The sequence below is a fragment of the Falco biarmicus genome, chromosome 2 (assembly GCF_023638135.1).
Source record: "Falco biarmicus isolate bFalBia1 chromosome 2, bFalBia1.pri, whole genome shotgun sequence".
In the NCBI taxonomy this organism is placed as follows: domain Eukaryota; kingdom Metazoa; phylum Chordata; class Aves; order Falconiformes; family Falconidae; genus Falco; species Falco biarmicus.
The window spans coordinates 63,514,770-63,540,509 of NC_079289.1; the positions used below are offsets into that span (position 1 = coordinate 63,514,770).

The window sequence follows — 25,740 nt, forward strand, 5'->3', positions numbered from 1 at the left end:
CTCAGCACAGAAGGAACTGCTGACATTGTTTATGTATATTTTGTGCCAGTGACGAGCACCAAAATAGGTTTTTCTGTTGGCATATTTGTAAGTTGCCTTTTCCTTTCAGAAACTTTAAATCTGCACTTGTTAGTAATTAGGAATAATTTAGGGATGATTAAGTAATGATTAAGAATTGCTCAAGTATATTGTGGCCAAGGATGGATACTGACACCTCTATTCATTTCAGAAAGTACTTGGTTCCACAAATTATTCTGTTAAAGAAATGCAAATTAACTAGATAGATAGGATGCTATTCAAAATGATTGAAGGTGTCTGGACTGAGTACCACATTATTTATGGGTATTGGAAGGTCTTTGCGCTAGAACATTTTTGGATCCAATTTCCAAAAACATTTCAACATGTACTGCAGTTAAAATATGTGGTCACTGAAAACAGTATGTTCCAAATGCTTTTAGTGACTCAGAAGAGAATCAAAATCATTTGGTAATTCCCATGCAACTCATGAAAAATAAGCTTGTACATTTCAGCTAAGGTTATAGCCCTAATTAATCCACTGGTTAGATACAAATTTTCAAAAAAGAATTAAACATGGTCTGTTGTCCATTGTAACTTGGATCCCTAACTTCCCTGGCCAACTTTGTACCCTCCCACTGTACTGCATGCAACTACGCTAGACATAGAAAGTACAAAATCCATGGTGGTCCACATTTGGTTATCTCAACACCTCTATTGAATGCATCTGTATGTAAGGGTTTCTGTAGCACTGTATGCTATGATTTATTTTTGGAATGAGAAAAAAAATAGTGAGAGAAAGACTTTATTCAGTTATGTATATAGTATTTATTGGATTTTTTACTTCTTTGGTTTTTAGGGGGAACCTGGTGATCGAGGGTTCAATGGTTTTCCAGTAAGTAGTATTACAGTGAATGTGATAAAATATCCATAGTAACTGATACCAGAACAACATTAATTGATGGTTGGATTTTTATTTTTTTTTAAAGGGACCTCCAGGTACGCTGGGTATTCAAGGTCCTGCTGGTCCAAGAGGAGAGCGAGGAAGACCAGTAAGTATATTTAAAATACGTTCTGTAGAAAATTAACCTAACAGAAGAATTATCTTAGCAGGTTCCATTATGTTGGATTGCAACCTATCAAATGCATAGAAAAAACAGGTTAGAAATAGCACGTAGGTGTCCTTGGATGCAAAACCTTCTAAAAAGCACTGTGAGACACTGATTCTACAGGGATGACTGTTGCAAAGAGCCATAGTTTCTTTCACCCTGTGTTGCCAGAGGCTTTTGATTTATAATGTATTTCATTAACCTCCTCAAGAGAGTCTTGTTTGTAAAGATTATTCAGTGCTATCCACTCTACAACCCCCTACACTGAGTTATCAAAGATATCAGGACCTAATTATGTTATCTTTTCAGCTTATAAAGGATGTGTATATTAGCTTTCCGCACTTCCCACAGGAGATTGAATAGATAACATTCTTCATTAGTATTTAGAATACAACTTTATTTTTAAACCATTTTTCAGTAATTTTTTTCCAAAATCAACATTTACAGCATTGACATTGACAACTCTTGCTGAATAGTTCTTTGGGAAGATTGTGTTCTCTCCAGATACCATTTTCTACGTTTCTTATTACCATGGTTATAGTTCTATGGGTCAAAAAGCAGATATTCAAATTCAACATATTTCATTGTCTTTAGGCATGTTTTATTTGCCTGTAAGACAAATATGTAGCATCTGCTTTTTTGTTTGTTTTGTCAAGATTCACTTCAGACCTGCTCTGCATCACTGATTTGAGGGGAAAAAAAAAATAATTCAGGGCTTCTTATATGCAGCCTCCACAGCTGCTTTGAGGGACACCCACCTCCAAAAAAAAATGAAAGCATTTCTAGTACTAAATCCACAGATTTTCCAAAGTCTGTTTTCTGTAGTGGCCTGTTTTATCATCTGGAGTAAGCTGCACCTTATCTTTTGCCTCTGGTCCTTCTGAAGTCCTTTACTTACTGTTCCTCTAGAGTGAATCCACAAAGTTCATAAGCTTCACGCAGGAGCCCAGCCTGCAGTGACTTATATTACCAGTACTCTGTCTTGGATATTAGGAGTGCTATGAACCATACGTTTTCTGAACCCCACGATTACATCCCTCTGGTTTCCATCTTGGCAACATCTCTTTTGAACAGTCTTCCAGAGTAGATGGATCCCCACCATCTCCAGCTCTTAACAAAATACTATATTTACTGTCTCTAAAGCTGTGACTCACCTGTGAGAGGGACCAGGGAGCATTTCCCAGGTCGGAGTTTACATTATTCCTCTTCTCTAAGTTCTAGATACTGCATGAAGGCAAGCACAGGTCCCCCAAGTCCCTGCAGGGCCTCCAGGCAGTGGGATGCCCTGCACAGTGCATCTGCCCAGTAGATTAGGCAATGGCTCACAGACTACTTGACTAACGAAAACTGATTCAAAAGTAATTTTTTCAAAACAAGTCTGTTGTTCCTGCACACAAGGGTACGTAGCAAGGCAGAGATGCCTAACAATTTCAGGTCTCACCAGAACGTTACTATCTTTTCCTAGCAGGTTAGGCTTGTTTTTGCATAACCCAGTTACATCCCCTTCAGTGCTCAGTAGGTGGACAGTTCCATCTGCAACGCTCTCTCTTTTCTATCCCTCTTGTTCACCATCTTCTTCTCTGAACAGCTCATGCTTCTTACTCACCCCACCTTTCCCACATTTGACAGAGTTTTTAAATGTAGAGCCCTTTGGGGCCTGTTAACTGCCATAGCTGACTGAAGCAAGGCAGGTTGTCTCTACAGTTCATGGCTTTCCTAGTGCTATTCTTGTAAGACTCAGGTAGCTTTTTTTCTTGTTATAGTTTCATTTCCCACCATCTTCCTTTGATCTCGTTCTGTACAATACCAAACAGGTAATCTGAGATGCATGTGGTAGTTCAACTCCCTTTACAGACAGATGCAGTACCGAAACACCAGTCCCGTGTAGCTTAGAGATGTGCTTAGCTTTAGGTTTGAGCTTAAAATGTTACTCAGGATCCAAAAGTACAAGTTCTTATTACTTGAAATAAAAACAGGATTACACTAGGTCTAAGCTGGAAGACTGTTATTCTGTCAGGAAAGATTACTGTGTGACTGAGGAGGGTGTTTTTCAAAACAGTAAGCACAGCTAATACAGTGAGGATAGCACATCGAATGCTGAGGAATACACAACCTTCTAAATATCTACTTGTATTTCAGACATAAAGTAACTGACCTCCTGCATGCATTGATTAGAAAGCAATGAGTAACTTGCTCTCCCCTGTTGTGTTTCCCCAGGGACCACCAGGGCCCCCAGGACCACTAGGACCACAAGTAAGTCTATGTGTCAGAGTTGTTTATGTCAATTTTGTGTCGCTGAGGTTTATCCGAGACCCACTTGAAGGCAGTAAAATAAAGAACTACAGGCTGCACCAAAGGCTGTGTAGCACAAGACCTTCTCTTTTGGCTGCATACCACAAGAAGTTAATCTTACACTGGGATCACCTATCCTGAAAAGATTAAACCAGTTCTAGAACCAGATTTAATTTGCTACTGTAGTCACAGTAGTTTCCTATGAACAGAGAATCCTTGCAGTCTTTACAAGGTACAATTACGTCTCTAGCGGAAAAAGTACATGAGTTCATTGTTCCAGCCCACTTAGGTATTTTTATTTAACATCCAGTGCTATTAAAAACCTTGCAAAAGAAATGCTTGATCTTTTTAAAGTGTTACTCAGTGAATGACTCAAAGTCTGTTGTAACAAGCACTGGTAGCACGAGATTTTAGTTAAAGTTGTCTTTCTGAGTGTTTAGATCTATAAAAGTACTTTTAAATCTATAAAAATACTTAGACGTAAACTTAGACTACTATTTGATTGCAGTCCTTCCGTGGTGTCCTACAGCCTTGTAAGCCTCAAAAGGCCTTTAAGCATGTTTAAATTTGAATTTTAAATTAGAGAACTGAGTCATACACTTAGTAAATCTTGACCTACTGTTTTTGCAGGGCAACAGGGGCCTTGGTTTCTTTGGAGAAAAAGGCGAACAGGTAAATGAAAACTAATGAATTAATATCACTACTAAAGGACAGGTTGATGTTATTTGCTATTTATAAAGGAACCTGTTTTATACACTGTCTCAATTTGCAATTGTATTATGTAATTATAAGAGAAAAACAAACAAGTATAGCTTTGAAAGTAATTATAATCTCCCTAAGGAATGTCATAGCTGAACTAAGTTGTACATGTCTGGGTCTAGCTGTTGCACTCATTTACACCAACACAGAGGTAACACTTCTGATACTTGTAGAGCCAGATCACTTTATATAAAGCAATAATCTTTACCATCATGCTGGAAACATAGGGCAAGAGGAAGTATTGCTATATGTTAACCCCAGCACAAAATAAATTTATCTTGCCATCAATTTATTCAGAAATTTAGAACCATACTCCTACCAGGGGCAAATCTACCTTGCTCCTTTTGTTGCAGTTCCTTAGACCCTGTGCTGATGAACAGCTTGACAAAGTATTATAACTGTTGGTAAACGTACCCTTATGCTTTTCCTACAGGGCCCCCCAGGTCCTCCAGGTCCACCTGGCCTTCCTACAAGAGAACTGATGGGTGTCCCCTCTGACAAACACAAGGTAACTACAGTGTATTTTGCCAAATACACAAGGAACTAAGAGCTCTGCAGTACCAAAACTAAAATATTGTACAAATGTGATGTGCTTTTACCTATAGTACTTAGAAGGCTTTAATATAGCAAAATAGAAATCTGCTGCTTTCCCATAGCTTGTATCATGAAGTACTTACTGAGAATATGATGGCTAAAATCATTCAGAAAGCACTTCTCACAGATTCGAGGTGTCTTAGGCAGACTTGTTCTTTTTGTTTAAGTATGCAACTACTGGCCATCACTCACATCATCTCATTTTACAAGCAGAAATACCTGATGAGAAATCGTACAATATCTTATTTTTCATAATAGTGAGTGACATTTTCTTCCTGTAAAAGAATCATATCTTTAGGGAAGCTATCTGAATTACTGTGTTTGTTTATATAACTTATCTATGTAGTGCAGATATCTGTATATTTACAATTAAGCCTTGTTCATACATACTGAAGAAATCTTCAACAGCAAGATGCAGTTTATTCTCATCTGTTGCTTCTTGCTGGGAGCAGAGGTACTCATACCCCATACGTGTATATTCTGTATTAGACACCAACCTCCAAGCCAGTAGTTTTTCATCACACATTTGGAGTTAGAAAGTTCATGTGGCTCATGTAATTTCTGCATTAAAATAAGTAAATTAGTATGATACTGAAAGATCTACAAATGCCTTTGACAGTCTGCAGTCTGCATTAAGTAACATGCATGTTGGGATTTCCGTGACTGAGCAGAGATGTCCACATGTGAGCTACTTACATGGGGAGAATGCGCATTTGTTTGTGGTCATTACTCAGACACTCACCACCCGGACATCTCATGAAGAAGCCTAGAAACAACCTGAACTGTTTACATTCCTAGAAACCTTTTCAGAAAAAAATATCAAATATTTTTTAAAAAAGGACCTTTAAAACCTTTTTATGAAAACATGTGTTTCATTTGACAAGTGTATGAACAAAGAACAGCACAAGAGTAGTGTTTTTTCTCTTGATAAACATTTGTTATTTTTTTTTGTACAAAAATTATTGAAATGTAAATGGGTATGCCTAACATATCTGAATACTTTATTGATAGGGTGAAAGAGGAGAACCTGGACAAAAAGGGGAAGCTGGAATTCCAGTAAGTCAAGTGGAGAAGAACAAAGACAAATAATAATACTGGAGTTAATACTGGTACATTCGTCATTGAAATGATGCAATATAGATAAGGAGCAACGTAATCAGAGACAGCAGTTTGATGCTTTAGAAAAACTGAACAACATGACATGTAATAACTCCACAGTGCAATCAATCATTCTCTTACTGATTTACCAAAATAAGATTTTCCCTCACACATGTTTTAATTTTAGCTTTAACTATTAATAAATCTTTTTACTGCTGCTGGGCTGCTGATCTATGTTTAAAAAAATCCACTAAATTTCATTGAATAAGTATATATGGAAAATTTCTCAATTCTTTTCAGCCTACTGTCTAGCACATGCAGACCTTTGGTCTCATTGGTCATTAAATGTGTTGAGTAAGTAGACAGTAATCCCATGTGTTGCTGTATCATTTAGAGCTGTCAACCAGGCTTGACTGAATGTAGTTTAGTTAACTCGCAGGCAACCTCTAGTCTAAATAGCTTTGCTATTGAGTGGTTCCTTTTTACTTCCCAGAGTGGTTTAAAATACAGTCTTTACCAATTAGAGATGCCTCACTGAGCATTTTGCAGAGCTTTATTTTCTCAGATGGTCTGGTCAGCTTCTCCACAAGGTTATGGGAGAAGGTCACAGTGCGAGCCCTAATAACCCTCTGTGTGAAGTTGCTAACCAGTTCTTCAGCTGTTGGTCAGATTTTACACATGTAAAATTTTGTTGTCTACATGCGGAAAACCAGAGATTTTATGCTGAGATAGCAAAAGGGGATATGTGTTTCTCCCGGGTTGTTTTTTGGGGTTGTTTGTGGGGTTTTTTTGATAGTAGGATGGATAGCAGCATGCCTGTGTTTGCCAAGTAGCTCTCTGAAGCTACGGTTTGGGTGTAAGCTGAGTTGCTGAATTGGTTGTATAGCTGAACAATTGCTTTGACTGTTCTTCAGAGTTGCAGCCACAGAAGAAATAAAGCAGGAGGAGATGATAGGAGGGAAACCCTGTCCTCTCCCTAATGGCCTGCTTCTGCTATTGTAATGAAGCAAGCATGTTACACTTAAAATTAAGGACAACAGTTCTTTCACATGCAGCTATTATTAGATCTGCCATGTGTTACAATGATGTTTTCTTCCTGTTTAGCTTCCATAAAACAGTGTTACAATATTTTTTGCGCATAATGAAGAAATATGTTGAACTGACTTGAAATGTTTCCTAGGGTGTACTTCTCTATGCTCCTGAAAAAGGTGAAGAAGGGGTAATGGGCTTCCCAGGGCAAAGGGTGAGTCTTTCATTAAAATTAAATTTCACCCAGCTGATTGTGCAATTCCAAGCTGAGACTTTGCCTTCAGGAAGAAAACACAGATTAATAAACTATAGAAATTATTGTTCTTCATCCTACCAGGTTGTGGCCAGCTCTGAACTGCCTGATACAAGAAAGTGAAAATTATGCCTATATCATCATTGGGAAGCCTTGTGCATCTCTTACCTAAAGCTGTGCTCACTAACCACAGCTACTGTTCTGGTCCTCAGCGCAGACTATATTTCACTGTTTTCATCTTAGCTCTCTTCAGACCATGGTTAAGAAACTTGAGTTTGGCTCTAGTTACTTGTGACACCAGAGGAAAAGATAATTTAAATAGTGCTACCTTGTAGCATCTATGGATGCTTTGGGGGGGGGGGAAGGGGCAGTGTTTCTAAAGCGTTTAAACAGAGTGAGAACAGTATTCAGCATACATTTTTAAAAAATCTCATCCATCTTTAGAATCTCCATAGTCAATTCACAATGTATTGATTAAGAGACAAAAATCAAATACCAGATTTGATTTCAGACCTTCTGTTTGCACCATACATGAATCTCATTGAAAAAGTATCTGAACTCTGACTCTTAGTGTTATGAGTTTTGAACTGTCAGATTAGAGTATCTGAGAGAGAAAATGGTTTTTAACCATGAGGATGTTAGGATGTAACTTTATTTTGCTAATTGTATTCTGCCTTCATAGGGATTGCCTGGCATCAATGGTTTTCCAGGACTTAGTGGCGAAAGAGTGAGTATTTCATAAAGACTGTTTCTTCTAACACATATGTAGACAATCTGTCTGAAAAGTAAACTGTAGAGGACAAATTCTGCCCATAATTACATCAGCTGTAGTCTAACAAATATTATCTGGATTCATCTGTCATTGTAATTTGGGGTCAGTTATTTTTCTCATCCGTGAGAAAAAATTAGCCCTATAATTAAATTCTGTTTTGCTTAAACCATGAGCATTGTTTAAGAGCACTACAGGGAGGTGTCATTTTCATTGTTCCCGTTACTGCAATCGTGATTTCTGAAATTTTCTTCCAAAATGCAGAAACTTATTTTTTTTAATAGCTATCTACAGATGTGATTGAGATGTATGGTTATCTTGAATATCACAAAAGAAGAAGAAGAGAAGGAAACTGATAAATATACCAGTTAGATCTCTGTCCCCATGGAAATACACCCAAATATTTAAAATACTTTCTGTTTGTTCTCAGAAAAAGGCTTCTTCAGTCAGCATTAGAAATCACTTCCATGAGGTATTCAAATAGCTGTGGGATGCATGACTTTTCTGTACTTCTTCATCCTTAGTTGTTTAAAGGATTTGTCCTGCAACCAGGCATAACAATAATAACATGAAACACATGGGACACGAAATACACAAAATATGAAAAATCACATTTGCGCAGCTATTTGGTCCAATTACAAAACCTGGCAGTGTGGAAGGGAATATGCTATCAGTAATACATATGTGGAGAGGCTGATGCAAAACCCATGGAAGCCCGCTGGTTGACCTTAACGTAGGTTGAGTCATACTCCATACTGCAGTCAGAAATGGTCAGCATCTTCCCCTTATTGAGGGTGAATCTTGCCAACAATTTTACCAGAAGGTGCATCAGTTTGGATGGAGTATCACTGTATAACATATGTATAAGAGGGGACAGCCTACTCAATCTACTGTTCCCAATGACCTCCTTTTTGTTGATTTTTGAGTGATTTGATTCTAAAGAAAGAAAGGATGGTTAAGTCCTGCTTGCACACAGATGGTCGCAATGAGGGCTGCTGGCTTCACTTTTAGACCACTAGCTCCACCTAGTGTAAACGGATTTTACACCTGATGCTCAAGAGGCTCCTTTTCTGATGTAGTGGTGGACCGTTGCCATTATGGAAAGGTCTCTGGAGTGTGCCGTCCAGTTTGTGGCATCTTGCTGAGAGCTGTGGTATTTGTAGTGCTTCAAAACGGCATAAGTGACTTACAGAGCTTGTTATTCACATTCAAGTTCCGTATAGGAGTTGTACCCACTGTGAAACTCGGGAGATGCTGAATTTTAAAAAAGCTGGTGAATAATCTAACTGGTATGAATTATACAGATCTACTGGTTTCAGTGAAACTGTGTTAGTTGATATCAGTTGATGATCTAGCCACTGTTTTCTACTAAAAGCTTAGGTTTTTAACATTGGTCTCTTTCCAGAGTACATATGAACATTTTCTGTAGAAGACTAAAGTTGTCAAAAGAGCTGAGTAAAGCACACAGGAGACATTATCTTTTCTGTATCAGTACCACTGAAATCTGCACTTTGCTCTGTGCACTCCCAGCAACTAAAATATGCTTTCATGTGATAGGATGTACTATGTTTTACCGCACATTTTTTAATCCACATGCTTTGGATTTCAAACCTTTTAAAAGAATGAAGTGGGCAGCGCCTTAAATGTTATAACATTTGCTGAGGTAGGGATGGAAGATTTTCTCTGGGATACAACGTGCCCAAGGGTGGGAGAGTTGGATGAAGGCACCTTCAAGGCTGGTCCTGAGTTTTTCTTGGTCAGCCAGGGAACCTCTCTTTGGCCAAACATGTTCCAGCAACCTGGAAAACAGCAAAAAGGACCTGTGCACTTCAGTGCTGTTTTGCTGCTCGCTGTTTGCATTCCAGTGAAAATATGTCCACTTGTAGTGATTCAGACTCATTTAGTCTTTTTGCAGCAGCTTGGTGTGTTCTGGCTGCCTGGCCCACGTGTCTCAGGGCCAACTAGCACGGAGGGGATCCCCTTTCTCCTCCCTCATCCTGCAGCCTCCACAGAATGGTTTAAAGTGCAGGTGCTCCTTCCATCTGTGCCACCGCCAGGGGCAACAGAGCCTGCGCTGCAGCAGGTCCCTCTGGCCTTTGACAGGAGTTAGACTTGGTCCAAGAGATGGAGTATCAAAACACAGGGGGACTGAATGGTATTGCCCAAGTAACTACACGCCCAGTAGACAAACTGCTCAGCTCTGTTGCATAGTTTTCACACTAACATCAGAGGAAGCCAGCTGCTACAGACCAAGTAATTTTATTCTCTCTCTGATAAAGGAAAAGTCAATCATTTTTATGTGTATTACAGGGTATTCCAGGATTTGATGGTCCACCAGGTGGTTATGGTCCTAGAGGAAGCAAGGTACTGCTTTACTTTCATTTGCTAGAAGCAATAAAACAGATGTCATTTTGCTTTCTTTCCTGTCATGTAATAACAATTGTTTGGCGTCATTGTAGAACTGGTTACATGGGCTGTTAAACTGAAATCTCTGAGATTTTTTTAAAGTGCTTTTGAAAGTTTATTTCTTTGTGTTTCATGGGCATACCTTTCCATTTTAAAAGAAATTCTCTAGAATAATGTGCTTAGATGTGATACTCCAACTTCTGTTAACAGGGGGAGCCAGGGGAGATTGGTCCTCCAGGACCAGTTTCCTATTTTCCTTCCCGTATCCCAAGGAAAGGTATGTCTTCTTCGCTTAGATTGCTTATCTGAACTGTGTTTTACTATCTTCTACATAGATCAAAAGCATGAAACTCTTGATAATTCAACTTCCTAAACCACTGTGTTTGCTAAACTGTTCCAGAAGGTATAATTGCCTTCTGAGAGAGTGCCCTAATCACATTTTTGCAGACAAGTGGCTTCTTGGTCACTCCTGCTGAAGCTGAATTGCCATACAAAAGGCATGCATGCATTCCTGTGTCCATAGAGAAAAAGCAAGCAAAAAGGTGTGTGACTTTGTTGTCCAGTGAAAGGAAGAATGGGAGAGTCTGTCTTTTGCATCATTTCAGAGACTGGATAAAGTGCAGCAATGACAGCACAGCAGACACCATTCTTATAAGCTAGTATTTAGGAAAAAAAAAAAAACCACAACCAAAAAAAACCCCAAAACCAACATCTTAAAAGCCTTGAGGAATAGAAGAGGAATTTTTTTTTCCTGTTTTAAATTGGCAGATTTCCTTTGTGATCTTTCACTAGACTTGTAGCACCTACTGTCAGCTGTCCTGCTGAGCTGTAGTGGCTCTGACTGGCCAGACTAGAAACACGTAGAAGGTGATATCAGTTCATCAAGGCCAAAACTATTCCAGGGAAGGTGCCAGCAAACAGTAAGGGTGATCACATGCCATTGCCCCAGCCCGTGTCCTCGTACCACTGAGTTTGCTAGTCTTATTGAAAGCCAGAGTCTAACAATGAATGGTTGCCTTCCTCCCAGAAAAAGGGGTCAAGAGGCCCAATATATTGTTCAGATCACACCAAATACCCTGACAGGCTCTTTGGAGCAGGAGAAAGCAGGCAGGAGGCTGGATACACTGTATATCCTCTAAGTATCATTGACCTTTGGTAAGAGGATGATACTTTCTGCAGGCAATAGCTGGGCACAGGCAGATGCTTTAGGTACTGGGGAGCAGAGGAAAGCTTACATATACATCTGTTATAATGGAAACTTCTTGTAGGAAAAAGAGGGGCTCTCCTCAGACACCTGGTCTTCTGTGCTTCCCAGAGTAATGTAGCTCTAGCAGCGTATTGGTAAGAGCTGAGAGATGCTCTCCTTTTTCCTGGGCGTGCTGGCTTCACACCATTCCTGTCACAGGTCGTGCTCAGCTCCCAGGAATCTGGGCTTTACAGAAATATCTCAGATGTATTTCTTTATTCAGACTGACACAGCATGACGTAGCAGGTTTTTGCATTTCTAATGTTACCTTTAAGAAATAATTCTATATTCTAATATTCTGAAGCCCTTGAAGTTCTTAATTCTTACTTTTAAGAACTGAGCAATCTGCAGTGTATCACAAGTCAGCATTTATGAGTCACAAACAGCATCACACTAATGTGTTTTGTGGAACTGGGGATGTCTTTCAGGAGCAAGAGGTGACCCAGGCTTTCCAGGTGTTTCTGGACTACAGGGAGACCCAGGAGAGGAGGGAGATCGTGGGCTGCCTGGTCTTCCTGGATTCTCGGATGGTAACACGCCAGCAACACATGTTCCAATAGTTTATTTTTATAGCAAGTTTTAACTGAACAGGGTCAGGGTGGGGGAAATACCTGTGCAGACTGTGGAATACACAATGCAGAGTGGTAAATAACTAACTGCAGGGGCAAAAAAACTGAGGGGGCCATTTTCCTTCAGCCTCGATGGGTCTCTGACAAAACAACAGAAATAGAGATGATGACAGAGCCTTGCTTCATAACTGACAGTGATTTTGCTCAAGTGAAAAGTGCTAAATATCTCCATTTTTCCTTGCATGCTGGATGCAGTTTTATGACCTTTCCCTTCTGCTACTTTACAGCTCTTTGAGCAGCATTGTTAAGAAACTGTTCTGAACTTCTTCCCTGGTTCTGTTTCAGCGGATGGGGATAAGCCAGGCTTACCTGGAGAAATGGGACCAAAGGGTGAAAAAGGTGAATTAGGATCTCCAGCTTACCAGGCAGGTCCCCCTGGGTTTCCGGGTAAGCACGGTGCACCAGGACTCCGTGGTCCACCTGGTCCTACTGGATCCCCTGGTAAGTGCATGAAGAGAGATGATGAGCATTCACAGGAACATCTCTGCTTGTGTTGAAAGATAGCTGTTGGCAAGGCAAAGTGTGAAAGTAGATTGTGGGAATGAAACTAAATGAGTAGTGGGGAGGACACACAGGGGAGAAGTGTTGTATATTTGTCAATGAAGGAGAGGTTTACATGAGTTTTAGACATTCCTGGCAACATTTGAAAGCAAAGGAGGTCTGTTTCAGGCTGCGGGAGGATATGAGTGTCAAGGAGTGTCTTGAGAGAGCTGGATTTCTTCCTTAGTCTGTAGAAGAGAAAGCTAAGGGGAATTTGACTGCTATCTTTCCCTGCCTCTTGCGAGGTTATAGGGAAAACGGAATCAGATGCCTCGCTGAGGAGCACAGCAACAGGGCAAGAAGCAATGATCACAAGCTGCAACAGAGAAGTTCTGCTTAGATATTAGGAAAACCTTTTTCACTGTGAGGGGAACAGTTTGCCCAGAAAGGTTGTAGACTCTCCATCTTTGGAGATACTCAGCTGGACAAGACCCTGAGCAACTTGCTGTAACTTTGAGGCTGACCCTGGTTTAAGCAGAGGATTGGACCAGGTGGCCTCCAGAGGCCACTTCTGACTGAGATTGTGCCGTGCCTCTGCGAAAAGTGCCACACTGCAGTGCAAGAGCAGGAGTGGACAGAAGGATGTGCAGAAGGTGATCCAGAGCAAGCGGTCTGTGCTACTGCAAAGGAATTCAGGGTGAGAGAGAGCAAAGTATGGCAAGGATCATCTGCTACAGCAGATGGGAGCAACTGAGAACAGGTGTGGGAAGCTGGGAGCGAGGAAGAGAGCTGGGGGTAGATAGTAGGCTGGGTTAGGCAGTAAATGACATTAGCTGAAACAGAAAAGGGCAGATGCAGTGCAGCTCAAAGGAACAGGGAGGAAAGAGAAAAAGAGTAAATCTACAGTAGGTTAATGTATATTTTTATTCAATTAAACTTCTAGGTTCTCTCTTTGGATTAAAAGGACAGGAGGGGCAGCCAGGTAGATTTGGCATGCAAGGCTTCCCTGGGCCAAGAGGGCAAAAAGGACCTAAAGGTAGGTCATAACAGATAAGTCAGTAGATGACCTGCTGTTACGCATTGTGTAAAGCTCCTGTCGTATTCAGTCTGAGTTTATGGCATGCCTGGGGACTGATGAATTTGATCCGGGGCTAACACAACACGGAAACACTGTGTTAGTTTCTTGTAAGAAAAAAAAAAATAAAAAAAAAGAAAAGAAAAGAAGTACTTTTCTCAAGTATTTGAGAAACTACTCAAGTATTCTCAAGTCTATATATAAAATTAATAGAGCTGAACATCTATTTGTTGTGACAGAGCACTCTTTCTTCTCTTGCCAATCCTTTCCTTAGGTGAAGAAGGGGACTGCAGTACATGCCTTGTGGGTGATGAAATGAGAAGGGGGTCTACTGGTCCCCCTGGCCCTCCTGGCTTTCCAGGAACCCCTGGCCAGCCTGGGAGGAAAGGAGAACCTGGTGATCAAGGACCACATGGTATTCCTGGCTACCCTGGAGCAAAAGTGAGATACATGTTTCTTTATTGCATAGTTTTATATTCCTACTAGAAAAAAAAAAAAATCCAAGCTATGGAAAAGCTCCATGGAAAAACAGTGAAATTTATTATTTAGGTTTTTGTGTGCCACTTCAACAGCTTTCAGATTGCTATCTACAAAATTCAGAAAGCCAAAAATTGCTAGTATGGAGGTGAAAATAGGATGTTTTGGGAAGGCAAAAGATTTCCACAATCTTTCCATTTAAGTAAAGCTGTTTCAGCAGAACCCTTTCATCCAGCTGTACTACTAAGTATGATCTGACCATCTAGAAGGGTAACAATTCTGGTAGTAACTTAAGGTTGTTGCTAATATGTCAAAATGATGCAGTGTAAGGTTCTTGCTTACAATACATTAAGTCTTCCTAAAACCCACCATTCAATAACCCACAGAAAAGGGCTGTGTTTATAATTGCTTGCTTGTTATTTACTTTTAAAGGTGCTGTGCTATATAGTATGCCAGCTGCATCACGGCTCCTCGCAGTCAGAACTGACTTCAGGAATTCACATCTCTCAAGATTTTAGAATAAAATCTTTGTAAAGCTTGCCCAAAACTGATTTTGTTTTTGCAAAGATGTCAGAGCAAACATAATGTTTCAGTTAGTGCTTTAGGCCGTTCTGAACATTAAAAATACAAACACTCACAACTAGCCTAAGTTTGGGATTTTTTAGGGTTAAAATAAAATAAACTTTGACTTGATTGTGGCTGTCAAAAAAAGCAGAAAAAGTACTTTTTTCTGAAAATTCAAAATACTTGTATGAGAATTTATACTTTCCAGAAGTCATAAAATTTGACAGAAATATTTTCAAAAAGTTCAGTGTTGAAACTGGTTAAAAATTTGCGAGTTCTGCAAGGCTTTTTGCCTTTGAAATGAAGAATTTCAGTATCTTCATCCCAGAATTTAAGTTACTACAGAACAGACAGTAGTATAGATGTAGTATAGACATAGCATAGCAGTGCAAAATATTACTCAGCGGCAAAGCCCTGACTTTATCTCAGCTTTTGGTCTGCAACAAATTCAGAGTAAAATAATTTAACTTAAATATTCTTGGTCCATTTTCTTAGGCAGAAGTGACTCCATAACTCTGAGCATGTTCAACAAGTTACACTTATGGACAATAAATACACTTAATCTAGATCAGATCTATACCAATTTAATGAAAATAACGTTTTATCCAAAGCAAAGGGTATTTTTTTCTGTGGAGAAAAAGAAATTGGAAACAGCTGGAAAACACTTTGAAAACACCTGTGTGCTAAATTTCATTGTACACAACATCTAAGCCTCGAAGAGCAAAAAATAGCAATGTGAACATCATATTATTAATGCAGTATTACTGCTGAAGATTCCTGCAGTCATATAGTCAGTGAAATAGTACACATGATATTAAGTTCCTGACATTTCTTTTGCCCTGTAAAAAGCAATGTCCAGAAGAAACATCTTTACTGTGGTGTATAGATGTGGCTTCACTGACCATAAAAAAGCAGTCTGCAAATATGGCCCGGGTAAAGCAGGATCCTTATACTCAAATCTCATCTCCCACCGTAGACTTACAGAACTGCAAACCTGTATTGTAGAGATGACCTGTAGCTGACATACAGTTTCCACACGTGCTTTTTCACCCAAGAAAATCTTGGAGAATGTCAGTAAAAGGCAGTGATGCAAAAGACAGCCTTTTAAATACTGTATGGCACAGGAGTGTTTTAAATAAAAAATAAATGCATCAGGTACATCCCTTTAATTCAGTGTCTGCCCTGGAATTCATTAAGAGGAGGCTAGGGAAAACCTAACGTGTGGCTTGTATTTTAGTGAGCATGAATGTAGTTCAGAACTAAAGCTAACTGGTGTAGAACAGTCAACGTTAAATGAGTCTGTAACCTCTGGGCCTTGGCACCTACCATGGGTTTGGTCCCATGATTGAAAGGCTCTTGGGCAGAAGCCAGCAGTACCACTTTTCAGGTGGGCTGTTCAGGAGGATTCTGCATTATGCCAAGGCATCAGGAATGCCAGGGACTGGTCTTTAGCTTCATCACCATTTGCCTTTGCAAGAGAGGAAATCTCCGTCCTTGGAGATTTTCAAAGCTTGCCTGGGCAAGGCCCTGAGCAGCCTGCTCTAGCTCCAAGTTCTGGGTTGCACCAAGGACCTCCAGCTCTCCCTTCTAACCAAAACCTTTCCCATAGGTCTGTGATGTGGGGTAGGTCACTGAATCACTCTGCCCAAGTTCTTGTCTCTGGTAAATGAAGACAGTGCTACTTTTCAGCCTCACAACAGTGTTGTGAACCACAATCCACCACCAGCTATGAGGCTGTCCTCTTACATAGTGCTGGGCAGGAGGGGCTGCAGGTCAATGTAACACTGATTTTTGTTTCCGTGGTGCCGAAGAGTTGCTTACAGCATTTTCTTCAGTGGCTAACATTGAGTAATTAACCATGTTTTCTCCAATGCAGTTCTGCAGCTGCGGTCATCTGCAGGACTCTAGCTCATGGAAAGCCACAGCTCTCCCAATGCCATCCTCATGCAGAAGCTCCCCTGCCATGCCTTGGTAACATAGACCTTGTCTATTAAAGCATATTAATAAAGATTCAGGCACAAGAACAGGATTACTGAAGAGGAAATCATTCACAGAAAATAACGGGGAAGCAGTAAAACTTAAGGAGACTTATTTTTTTAGGCAGGGCAGTGGAAATGCAATCTTGATACTTATTTTTTAAGTGGTTCTGTTTCTTTTTTTCTTTTCAATGTATGTAAAACCAGGGATTTCCGGGTCAACATGGATTTCCTGGACCAAAAGGAGAAAAGGGAGATTCTTTATACATAACTACAAAAGGTAAAGTAAAAATTCATATCACTTGTATTTTGCTGTTGTTTATACCTTTCATGAGAGATTGGCCTCACAATGAAGGGTCTTCTTTAGGCACCAAAGGAATCCGAGGAGATCCTGGGCTGCCCGGTATCAGAGGTGAAGATGGTTTCCCAGGTAGAGATGGATTAGATGGTTTACCAGGACAGCCTGGCCTTCCGGTAGGTAGCAAATGCAGTTAGATCGTTTCCACCACACTCAATTGCTAATGCATTTAGTTCTGAGTTGTTATGATCACCAGGCTATCCTTCTCTCACAGATAACGATGCACAACTAGACTGGCTTTGCTGGTTATTGATGCATTAAACATCAGGCTTGCTCTCAGGGTTTTTATAACATCTTTCACTTTTATTTCCATTTTATTTAAACAACTGAGTAGTAGTGTATAACCCATTTAGGCCAGCTTGTATTACTGGTTAGTTTGTGATAATTATTGGTTTATTAGTGACTCCTTCTAGCATTGTCTAAGAGAGATCCTGTGTGACAGAACATCAACAACTTTGTTATGACTGAGTTAAAGAAAAGCAAAATTTACCACAATTTTACACCCCCAAAATGTAGGTTGTGTCATCATATATATGCTTGATAGCACCTCACTAACTGTAGCCATCTAGTAGTGAGACATGTAGTCTCAGTTCATTTTCTAAGTTCCTTCGGTAGGCAAAAGAAAAAATTAAATACCTTGCAAGAGGAATTCATCTCACCCATCATAAATGGTGTTTTGGACCCTGGGGTGCTCTTACATGATATTTGAAAATGGGCTGGAGCCATATTACCCAATCTGGACCACACTGCTTTTTCATACCAGTAAAGATGGTACTTTCTGATACGTCTGAGGCTGGAAACAATGGAAACATTTTCTAGTGAGGTTTGTAAGATATTGATTCAATAGTGTGGAAATATCACTAGAGAAACAGACACAGAAAAAATCTGCCCACTTGGGCACGGCACAATTTTATGTTAGCTTTTCTCAAGGTCTCAGAAGTAAATGACACACAGAACATTTCTAGTGATGCATATGGTTTCCCCAAAATGCACTTGCAGCTTTTCAGAAAGGGCAGTAAGCCTCTCTACAGCAGTGATTCATATTGCCCAAGTGCCATTCATGGGTCCGCATTCTTAGGGGAGTGCTCCCTCTAAGAGTGCTTCTCTTGTGCCTTTTCTTCCATAGGGTCTAAATGAATGTCAGATGATTATTTCAAAAAAAATATTTTATTTGCAATATTGATTTAAAGAGCTGGGATGCAACACCTGAGAAATTACTGCCTCTAAGATGTCATTCATGAGAGTAGTTCAACTGTTTGAGTTATGTTTGTTTCGTCAACAAAGTCAGGAGTGACCACCTGTGTTCACTTCCCACAGGGTGACAGTATCAGAGGTTTCCCTGGTGATCCTGGTTATCCAGGTGAATTAGGCCCAAAGGGCTTTCCAGGAGAAGCAGGCCTGCCAGGTGAAGGATTTCCTGGCCCAAAAGGGTACCGGGGTCCTCCAGGTGACCATGGACAAGATGGAAACCCAGGACCTCCAGGTCTGCCCGGTCTGCCAGGAGAGCCTGGCCAACTAGGTAAGGCACTTCTAACAGTGACTCTGTCTTACAGCAAAGCCATGGGAGATCATTACTGAATTGTGTGCAGCATCTGTGCAGCACGCTGTTGAAAAGGGAGGTTATTGGGGTGAAAATATTAGTTGTACAGAAATCTTAAAGAAGGAAATACTTCCGAGGTCCCAGCAGTTTGATGTCAGGTATTGAAATAGCATGAATGAATGTCTTAGTGCCAGCAAGTAACATCTTTCAGGTTTTAAGCAGTCAGAAGCAATGGAGCGACATCCTGCTGTTGGAGTACTCACAGGTGGTTTTCTCTGGTCTTTCCCATCCAACATAATCTTTTAAATGACCAGAGAAAATCATGTACCCATCTTTCAGATCTCTTCATAGCGTCTCTGCAGCTTTCCAAGTCCCTTCCAGCATAAGAATGCCAGAGCTACATTCACAAGAGCTCAGGCTCAAAGTTCTATTGCACAACTTCAGGATGCCTGGCAGAATATTCAAGCCAGAGCAGGCACCTGCCAACCCTGCACAGTGCCTGGGACACAGAGCCTCCTAATTCTGACTGGGTTAGGTTTCAAGCCTGGATCTAATTAATATATGGATAGAGAGTTCCAGTATGTTATAGGAAATAGTTTGTGTTGCATGTATGCATAATACATATGAGAGTACTTTATCGGATGTGGTAATAGACATTTTAGTTAGAATTGAGAGTGTTTTACGATTTCTCTCTTTTAAATAATAACTATCTTTTCCTTCTTGGCTCATAAGATTGTGGGCAGGTCACTGAAGACTTTTCTAGAGGAGATGCAACTGAGCCAATATGGTCAGGTACTGTACATACAAATGGCTTGAATATATTTTAATATTTAGTCTTATGCTGCTCTTATGGCTTGATGCTTACTTTCTGATGACTGCTTTGGATGCTCTTGATTGTAAACTATTTGAACTTCAGGTCACAAATAACCATGCGTATACTGTATGTAGCTCTAAAGTAATTTAATCAAATTGTACATATTCTGAAATTATTGTAGTTTTATTCTTGCAATTCAGAAAGTCTTTATTTCATTGCTCCTGAGTATTTATTGTGACAAAATAATGATTACCATGCAATTTTAATGATGGTCCCAGAAATTAGGTGCCCAAGAAAATGTAAGCAACTTTTTTTAAAGAAAATCTTTGAGTGAAGATTTTCAGTGCAATTTGACCCATAAAGAAAAAACCCTTTCATTTCTACCAAAAATTTACTTTATTGCTTCAGGGGTATAAATTGCCCACAGGGAAACTAAGTGTCTCTCTCACTCTGAAAAATACATTCATCCATGAGGTTGGACTACCCTTCCTATGCCAGTCTAGCTGGAGCAGCCACCATAGCCTCGGCAAAACAGGCAGAAGAGCAGCTGTTGGGATGCAGCTCAGTGTGAGTGCTCCCCTGAAAATGCTACTACCCACAACCAATAATTTTTTTCTAGTGAAAAATAAAACCTTTTTTAAATTAAGGTTTTGCCTGTTAATTTCATTCACCTACTTTAATGATGTGATCTCAACTGCAGGTGCAGAGCTGATGAGAGGCAGCATTTGAGCACATACAGTGCTATTAACCCTCTTCATTTGCAGGTGCGGGCTGTGTGAGGCCACCAAAGGGATCCCAAGGCAAGCCAGGACTGCCAGGAGCCACAGGTAACGTTTTGCCTTCACCTTTGTTTCACACACACACGACATTTTGAGGGAGATCTTGCCAGATCTATTAAAGTTGAGCCTTAGCAGGCAGCAAGTTTTAGAAATTACAGTGGAAGGCAGAGGTAGCTTGAAGCCAGCAGAGAGATCTAAGCAGCATGCATCCCAGGTGGCTGCGCTGTTCCTGAGCTAATTCTGCCTTTGCTAATAAGGGTCAGCCATAAAACAGGAGGCAGAAAGCACAGCTCATTTGCTATTCTCCACATGCAGGTAAGTAAGAGTTACAGAGAGAGTTTATTGCTAGAGAGTATACTGAGGTCTCTCAGAGCTGACTGGACACTTCACAAGGAAAAATCCTGTCCTCTTGAGAGCAGGGTGATAAAAGGTTGCAATGGAGGACTGTGGAAGATCCTTCCTACTGTTTCTCCTCATGTGATATACAGAGTGCCTTCAGTACATGCAAGCCTAAAGGCTTTTAAGACAGCTCGCTGTAAAGGGCCAGGTTGTCTGATGCAATGCAGTTGTGCTGTCTGTAGCCACGCATGCTTTTCCTTGCAAAGCTGGTCCACCATAGCCCATAGGGACCAACTGGTGATCCTGGGCCTTCACAGCACTGAAGTTTCCCCACCTCTTTCCAAAAGGAAGAGGAAAAGGAGGTGGGGACACAGTCTGAAGGACTGTGTGAGATGGAATTGAGAGAAATGTGGACCAGGTGTACTGAGTGGTCGTAATGATTGGCCTTGAAAAGGGATCCTCTGACCAGCGCTGGTAGTTCCCATAAGTTTGTGTTCTCCCAGCCTAAGCAATAAAGCTGTTTTTCAGAAATTCTTCTCATCACCAGCTGGTAAAAGTACTGATGAAAACCATGACTGGGTCCTTCAAACTCTGGGGAAATGTAAAATTCTTGATGCACCCATTCCTATGCCCCCCATACTTTAGCCAAGGTCAGAAATCTGGGCTATAAATTTTAAGGTCAAGCTTGGGCGGGGGGGTTTCCAGCGCAAGGTTTATTATGGCACGCATGAATTGATGGACTGATTTATCAGAGACTAATGGATCTTAAAAGGGAACATTTTCACTCTGTTGAAAGATGATGTGTATCTCTGACCTGTGTTTCCTTAGTCCTAATGGCTTAGTTTGTTGTTATGAATGCTTCTGAAAGGTTGTTTTCTTTGCCATTTTTGTAATTTTTTTCTGAGTAAGACAATTTGTTTATTCTTTCATTCACATGAGCTGGAAGGTTTTTCTTTCAGCAAATACAGTCAGATTTAACTCCTAGCTGTAAGACTGCTGTAACACAAGTGATGCTGGTTTTGTGTGTTTTGTATTTTGTGCCCTTGGTTAACTCTTTCACAAATCTTTCTTTGTCAGCTCATATGTTTTAGTAAATTTAAGATTTTATTTTTTTTTTTGCATCCCTTCCCTCCAAAAACTGGAAAAGGCCCCTTGCTGAGTCCAGTGCAGAATTCTGTTCATAGCCAACTTTCAGCCTGAGGCAGTTCTGGAGCTGGAAACCCAGGAGGAACAGGGCACATTTTGCAACTTTTTGCAGGTTCTTGTTGCTATAGCTGTGTCAGTCTAGCTTCCTGGAGCATCATTCCTACCCACATTCTCCACATTCGCACAAAAGCACCAACACCTCCTTTACACTATTTTCATTGTCTGCTTAGAGTGATGTGGGTTTGTCCACAAGATTTCCCTCCTCCTTTTCAGCCAGGATGGAGCTCTGCTATAGACAACCAAGTCTCTCAGTGTCCTGGGTGCTGATGGCACCCAGTGTATCAACTAAGAAGTAATCTTTGTAGTCTCACACCCTTATGTCCTTGACTTCTTTTGAAATTCCTGGCAACATACACAGCCCACCCTAAGTTACATCCTGGTTATTCAGTAGTCTCAAGACCTATGTGATCACTGTTGAATGAAATGTTTAAGTTGTTTTCTGTTTCAAAAACAGCTAAAGCAATTGCAAACTAAACACTGATCTAAAATAAAACCTTTTTCTTACTACTGTTTGGCACAACATGTTAACACGAGCTAATGGTGGTAAGCAGTGGTTGCGTTCTCTATCTGCCACCTTCTTTCTCTAACATGGCTTTTTAATGAGTGCAATACTGAACAGAATGAATGAAAAGTCAGTTATTACAGATGGGAAAGAAAACCAAGATGCTATTTGGGTAAGAGGTACGTTAGAATCTTTCACTGAGACCTGAAAGAAAGGATTTTTCTTTTTAATTGCTTTCTGATAAGTTATTGTTCATATAAGGGAGAGAACAATAGTTTTGTATGGCACCGGGAAGATGCTATTCACACTGCATTGGCCATTTATATGCACCTTATTTGTGATCTTTTAAAAGGTTTCCTTCTCCCCTTCACAGACAACAGCTAAAACTGCAAAAAATCATGGTTAAATAATGGGAATTCAGAAAACTAAAGTATAAGGAAGTCTCAACATTCAAGTGGTATTTTCCTTGGTTTGTCATAGTTAGAAGTAGAGAGAAAATTGCTTTCAGTGTCATAAATAAAAGAGTTGCAGTTCATGGTGACGATAAGCAACAACATTTAAAATGTTAAAGCATGTCGTTGACTTTCAGGCCTTAGCTGGAAACTTAAGGAGTTTGAGGAGCGGGAGAGGTAGGGAAACAAAGCATTCCACAGGAATTATTTTCAAAGAACTTTACCAAAATATCTTGATCTTGGAAGATAATGAATTAGGGAGACTCATGTAATAAAACTATTGTATGGAAAAAACATAAAATAATAATATAAAATAATAATATAACATAAAAATAATATGATTTCATAAACTTAACAAAAGAATCCTACAAAATGCTTGCAGGTTTTGAGATGTTAAGAAACAGTAATATTTGCCCTTACCCAAATGTCAAATCACAAGGAAGTGAAGTCTTATTTTACTTGTCAGGATATAACTTGATATGAACATGAATTCAGTGCCAGAGGAACACTTTTCCAGGGCACAGCCCTTCTTTTCCTACCAAAGCTATAGGCCTGTACTGTTACAAATATAGTAAGTAGGCTGGTTAATTTGTATTCAGTTTCTAGGATGATTAGATCTAACCTTTAGCCTTACATTTCTATTTCATGTTTATCTAAACCAGTCTCTTTTTGTTCTGTGATCAGTAGAGCAGGAAAGAGAAAAATTGGCTCTTGCTACAGCATCTCATGCCTGTTTCTGCTGAGCATTCTTCTTTGACATTGGCTTTTGACCTTAAGCTAAAAGCCTTAATTTACAAAATAAAGTCTCCAAAAGTCTGTGAGATTATTTTCACCCTAGTAGTCTCCATATCATTAGTCTTTAAGTCACATTAATCTGTGTTTGTAAGAGCACTTAGCCTAGATTTTGGTCCATGTCTTGATGCTGTTCTTGAGTACTGCTAAAGAGCTACAGTGTCGTCCCGTTTAATTTAAACAAAATTTTCATCTCTGCATCCAAAAACACATGATGTTATTTACCACTACCTTTTCTTACATTATATGCACATTTCTGTTTTGTTTGTTCAGATCACACTTATTTACTTTCTTTTATGTAATTTAGGTGCAAAAGGTGTGAGAGGATTCCCAGGTGATCCAGGTCCAAAGGGCTACCCAGGGCCAAATGGTACACGAGGTGATCCAGGTCGGGAAGGATACCCAGGTCCTCCAGGTATATTGACATAATTAATTAGTCATTCTTTATATACTTTTGGCCTCTTTACTATAGTCACTGAAACAGAAAAACTTGCTTCCAGATACATTTTTCACTTATCTTCCCTTCCACATTCAAACATTAAGTTATTATACAAAACCGCTATTTTTCAAATTAAAAGGATTTCCTGCAACTTCTGTAATTACGAAAAGTAACATAGACTCCAACCTTTTAAAATCTTCTTTATAGTGCAAAACTGTGTGACAGTAAAAATTCATGACATTCACATAGAAATAAAGAAATTCAATAACAAGATATTTCAGATTCCAGATGGAATATACTTAGAATTATGATGCAGAAAGGAAAAAATACTAGTATTAGTATTTCTATTTAACTCATTCCAGCATTAGCATAAATTATACTGGATGTATCAGAGGCAGAGTACTAGCTACTCGCCTTGGCTGTAGGTGGCAACAGTGTTTGCAAGTGTTCAGTACCTGTCATATTTTAGGCTAGTCTGTAACAGGTACAGATTAAACCCCAGGGCTTCTGTATCTCTCCAGAGGTTCCAGGATGTCCAAGACACATGAATTAATTGCATGTACAGTTGATCTGTTCATAGATAGTAAGTCAGATGAGCCTCAAATAATGGCACTGCATACTCATGTAAGCTCCAGTGAGTATGTTCATGGATCATCAGTCAGTCCAGCAAGAGTTACTGCAGAAGCTATCACTTCCCTGTGGTTGATCAGGTTAATCAGGTCAGAGAAATGGGCACCAGGTTTTTCTGTAGCACATTTCAGGAGCTATTGATGCAACTTAATTTAGGAGCTCTCTAGAAATTCTCTCCATCTATCTGTTTTCAAAGCCCTAAATCCTCAGATTCCAAAGAAGTGCTGCAGAGTTTCCTGAAACCAGTGCCCAGTTGCTGCTTTTCCCTAAGGCAGCACATGACCTGAAAGTATTCTTCAGGCTCATCTACAGCATCTGTAGTGGCAAAAGAGAAAGCAAAAGAAGAGTTGATGCATCTTCTGTTCAACAGGCAAGGGATGCATCATAAAACATGCTCTGTGCAGCGTAGGGCAGGACCATGAACCTCTGTTTTCCCTGCTAAGCTCTGAAGAGTGCTCTAAATGCTAAATTGAGGCTCCCAGGCCACAGCGTGGTTGGCACTCAGAGCAATTTTCTGCAGTCTTCCATGCTATCTTTCACCAGTGCTTGGACTTAACTTCCAGTGCAGGTCCAGTTTCCCAGTCCACAAGAAGCTTTTCCTCTGTCATTTGTGGTAATGGGGCTTGTGCCCTCCCAGTCATTCACCTACAGGGTAGAGGACAGGGATGATGGCACTCCTTCATCAAGAGTCTGAAGCGATTGGCATTGGTCCCTTGAGATGTGTGGGGAACAGCAACAGCAATGACCCATCTGGGCAACTCCCCCAGGTCTTGCCAGTTATGCAATTTCTATTTTTTTTCAAGTTTCACCCCTTGAAATGTGTTACCCCTGCTGTGTATCAAAGCAGGTTTTTGTGTACAGGAACTGATTTTTTACAGAATATGACATCTAGAAAATGCTGCGATAGCCATGTCAAAATAGGTGCACAGAAGTAACTGTGCTTGGAGCTGTGGATCTTTTATCACCCAGGACTAGGGATCCTGAGGGGTCATCTGTAAGTTCTGCCAATTTCCACATTTGGTCAAATGTTCTTATAAATGCTACATGGTTTAAAAACATGCATGTAACACTTTGTTCAATTCTATAGGTTTCCGCTAAGAACTAAGGAAAATTACAGT

At 40.1% G+C, this 25,740-nt stretch overlaps 1 protein-coding gene across 1 annotated transcript in view; it reads left to right on the forward strand.

The window, feature by feature from the left end:
* COL4A2 (collagen type IV alpha 2 chain) overlaps positions 1 to 25,740 on the forward strand; it is a 149,553-nt gene that overhangs the window by 100,125 nt on the left and 23,688 nt on the right. Inside the window, exons 9-28 of the mRNA XM_056327320.1 lie at positions 875 to 910; positions 1,005 to 1,067; positions 3,342 to 3,377; positions 4,047 to 4,088; positions 4,609 to 4,683; positions 5,781 to 5,825; positions 7,048 to 7,110; positions 7,832 to 7,876; positions 10,229 to 10,282; positions 10,535 to 10,601; positions 11,999 to 12,100; positions 12,485 to 12,640; positions 13,623 to 13,715; positions 14,029 to 14,195; positions 16,979 to 17,051; positions 17,139 to 17,245; positions 18,447 to 18,648; positions 19,402 to 19,461; positions 20,248 to 20,310; positions 23,861 to 23,968. Coding sequence (XP_056183295.1) covers positions 875 to 910; positions 1,005 to 1,067; positions 3,342 to 3,377; positions 4,047 to 4,088; positions 4,609 to 4,683; positions 5,781 to 5,825; positions 7,048 to 7,110; positions 7,832 to 7,876; positions 10,229 to 10,282; positions 10,535 to 10,601; positions 11,999 to 12,100; positions 12,485 to 12,640; positions 13,623 to 13,715; positions 14,029 to 14,195; positions 16,979 to 17,051; positions 17,139 to 17,245; positions 18,447 to 18,648; positions 19,402 to 19,461; positions 20,248 to 20,310; positions 23,861 to 23,968 — 1,657 coding nt within the window. The remainder of the gene's footprint in view (positions 1 to 874; positions 911 to 1,004; positions 1,068 to 3,341; positions 3,378 to 4,046; positions 4,089 to 4,608; positions 4,684 to 5,780; positions 5,826 to 7,047; positions 7,111 to 7,831; positions 7,877 to 10,228; positions 10,283 to 10,534; positions 10,602 to 11,998; positions 12,101 to 12,484; positions 12,641 to 13,622; positions 13,716 to 14,028; positions 14,196 to 16,978; positions 17,052 to 17,138; positions 17,246 to 18,446; positions 18,649 to 19,401; positions 19,462 to 20,247; positions 20,311 to 23,860; positions 23,969 to 25,740) is intronic.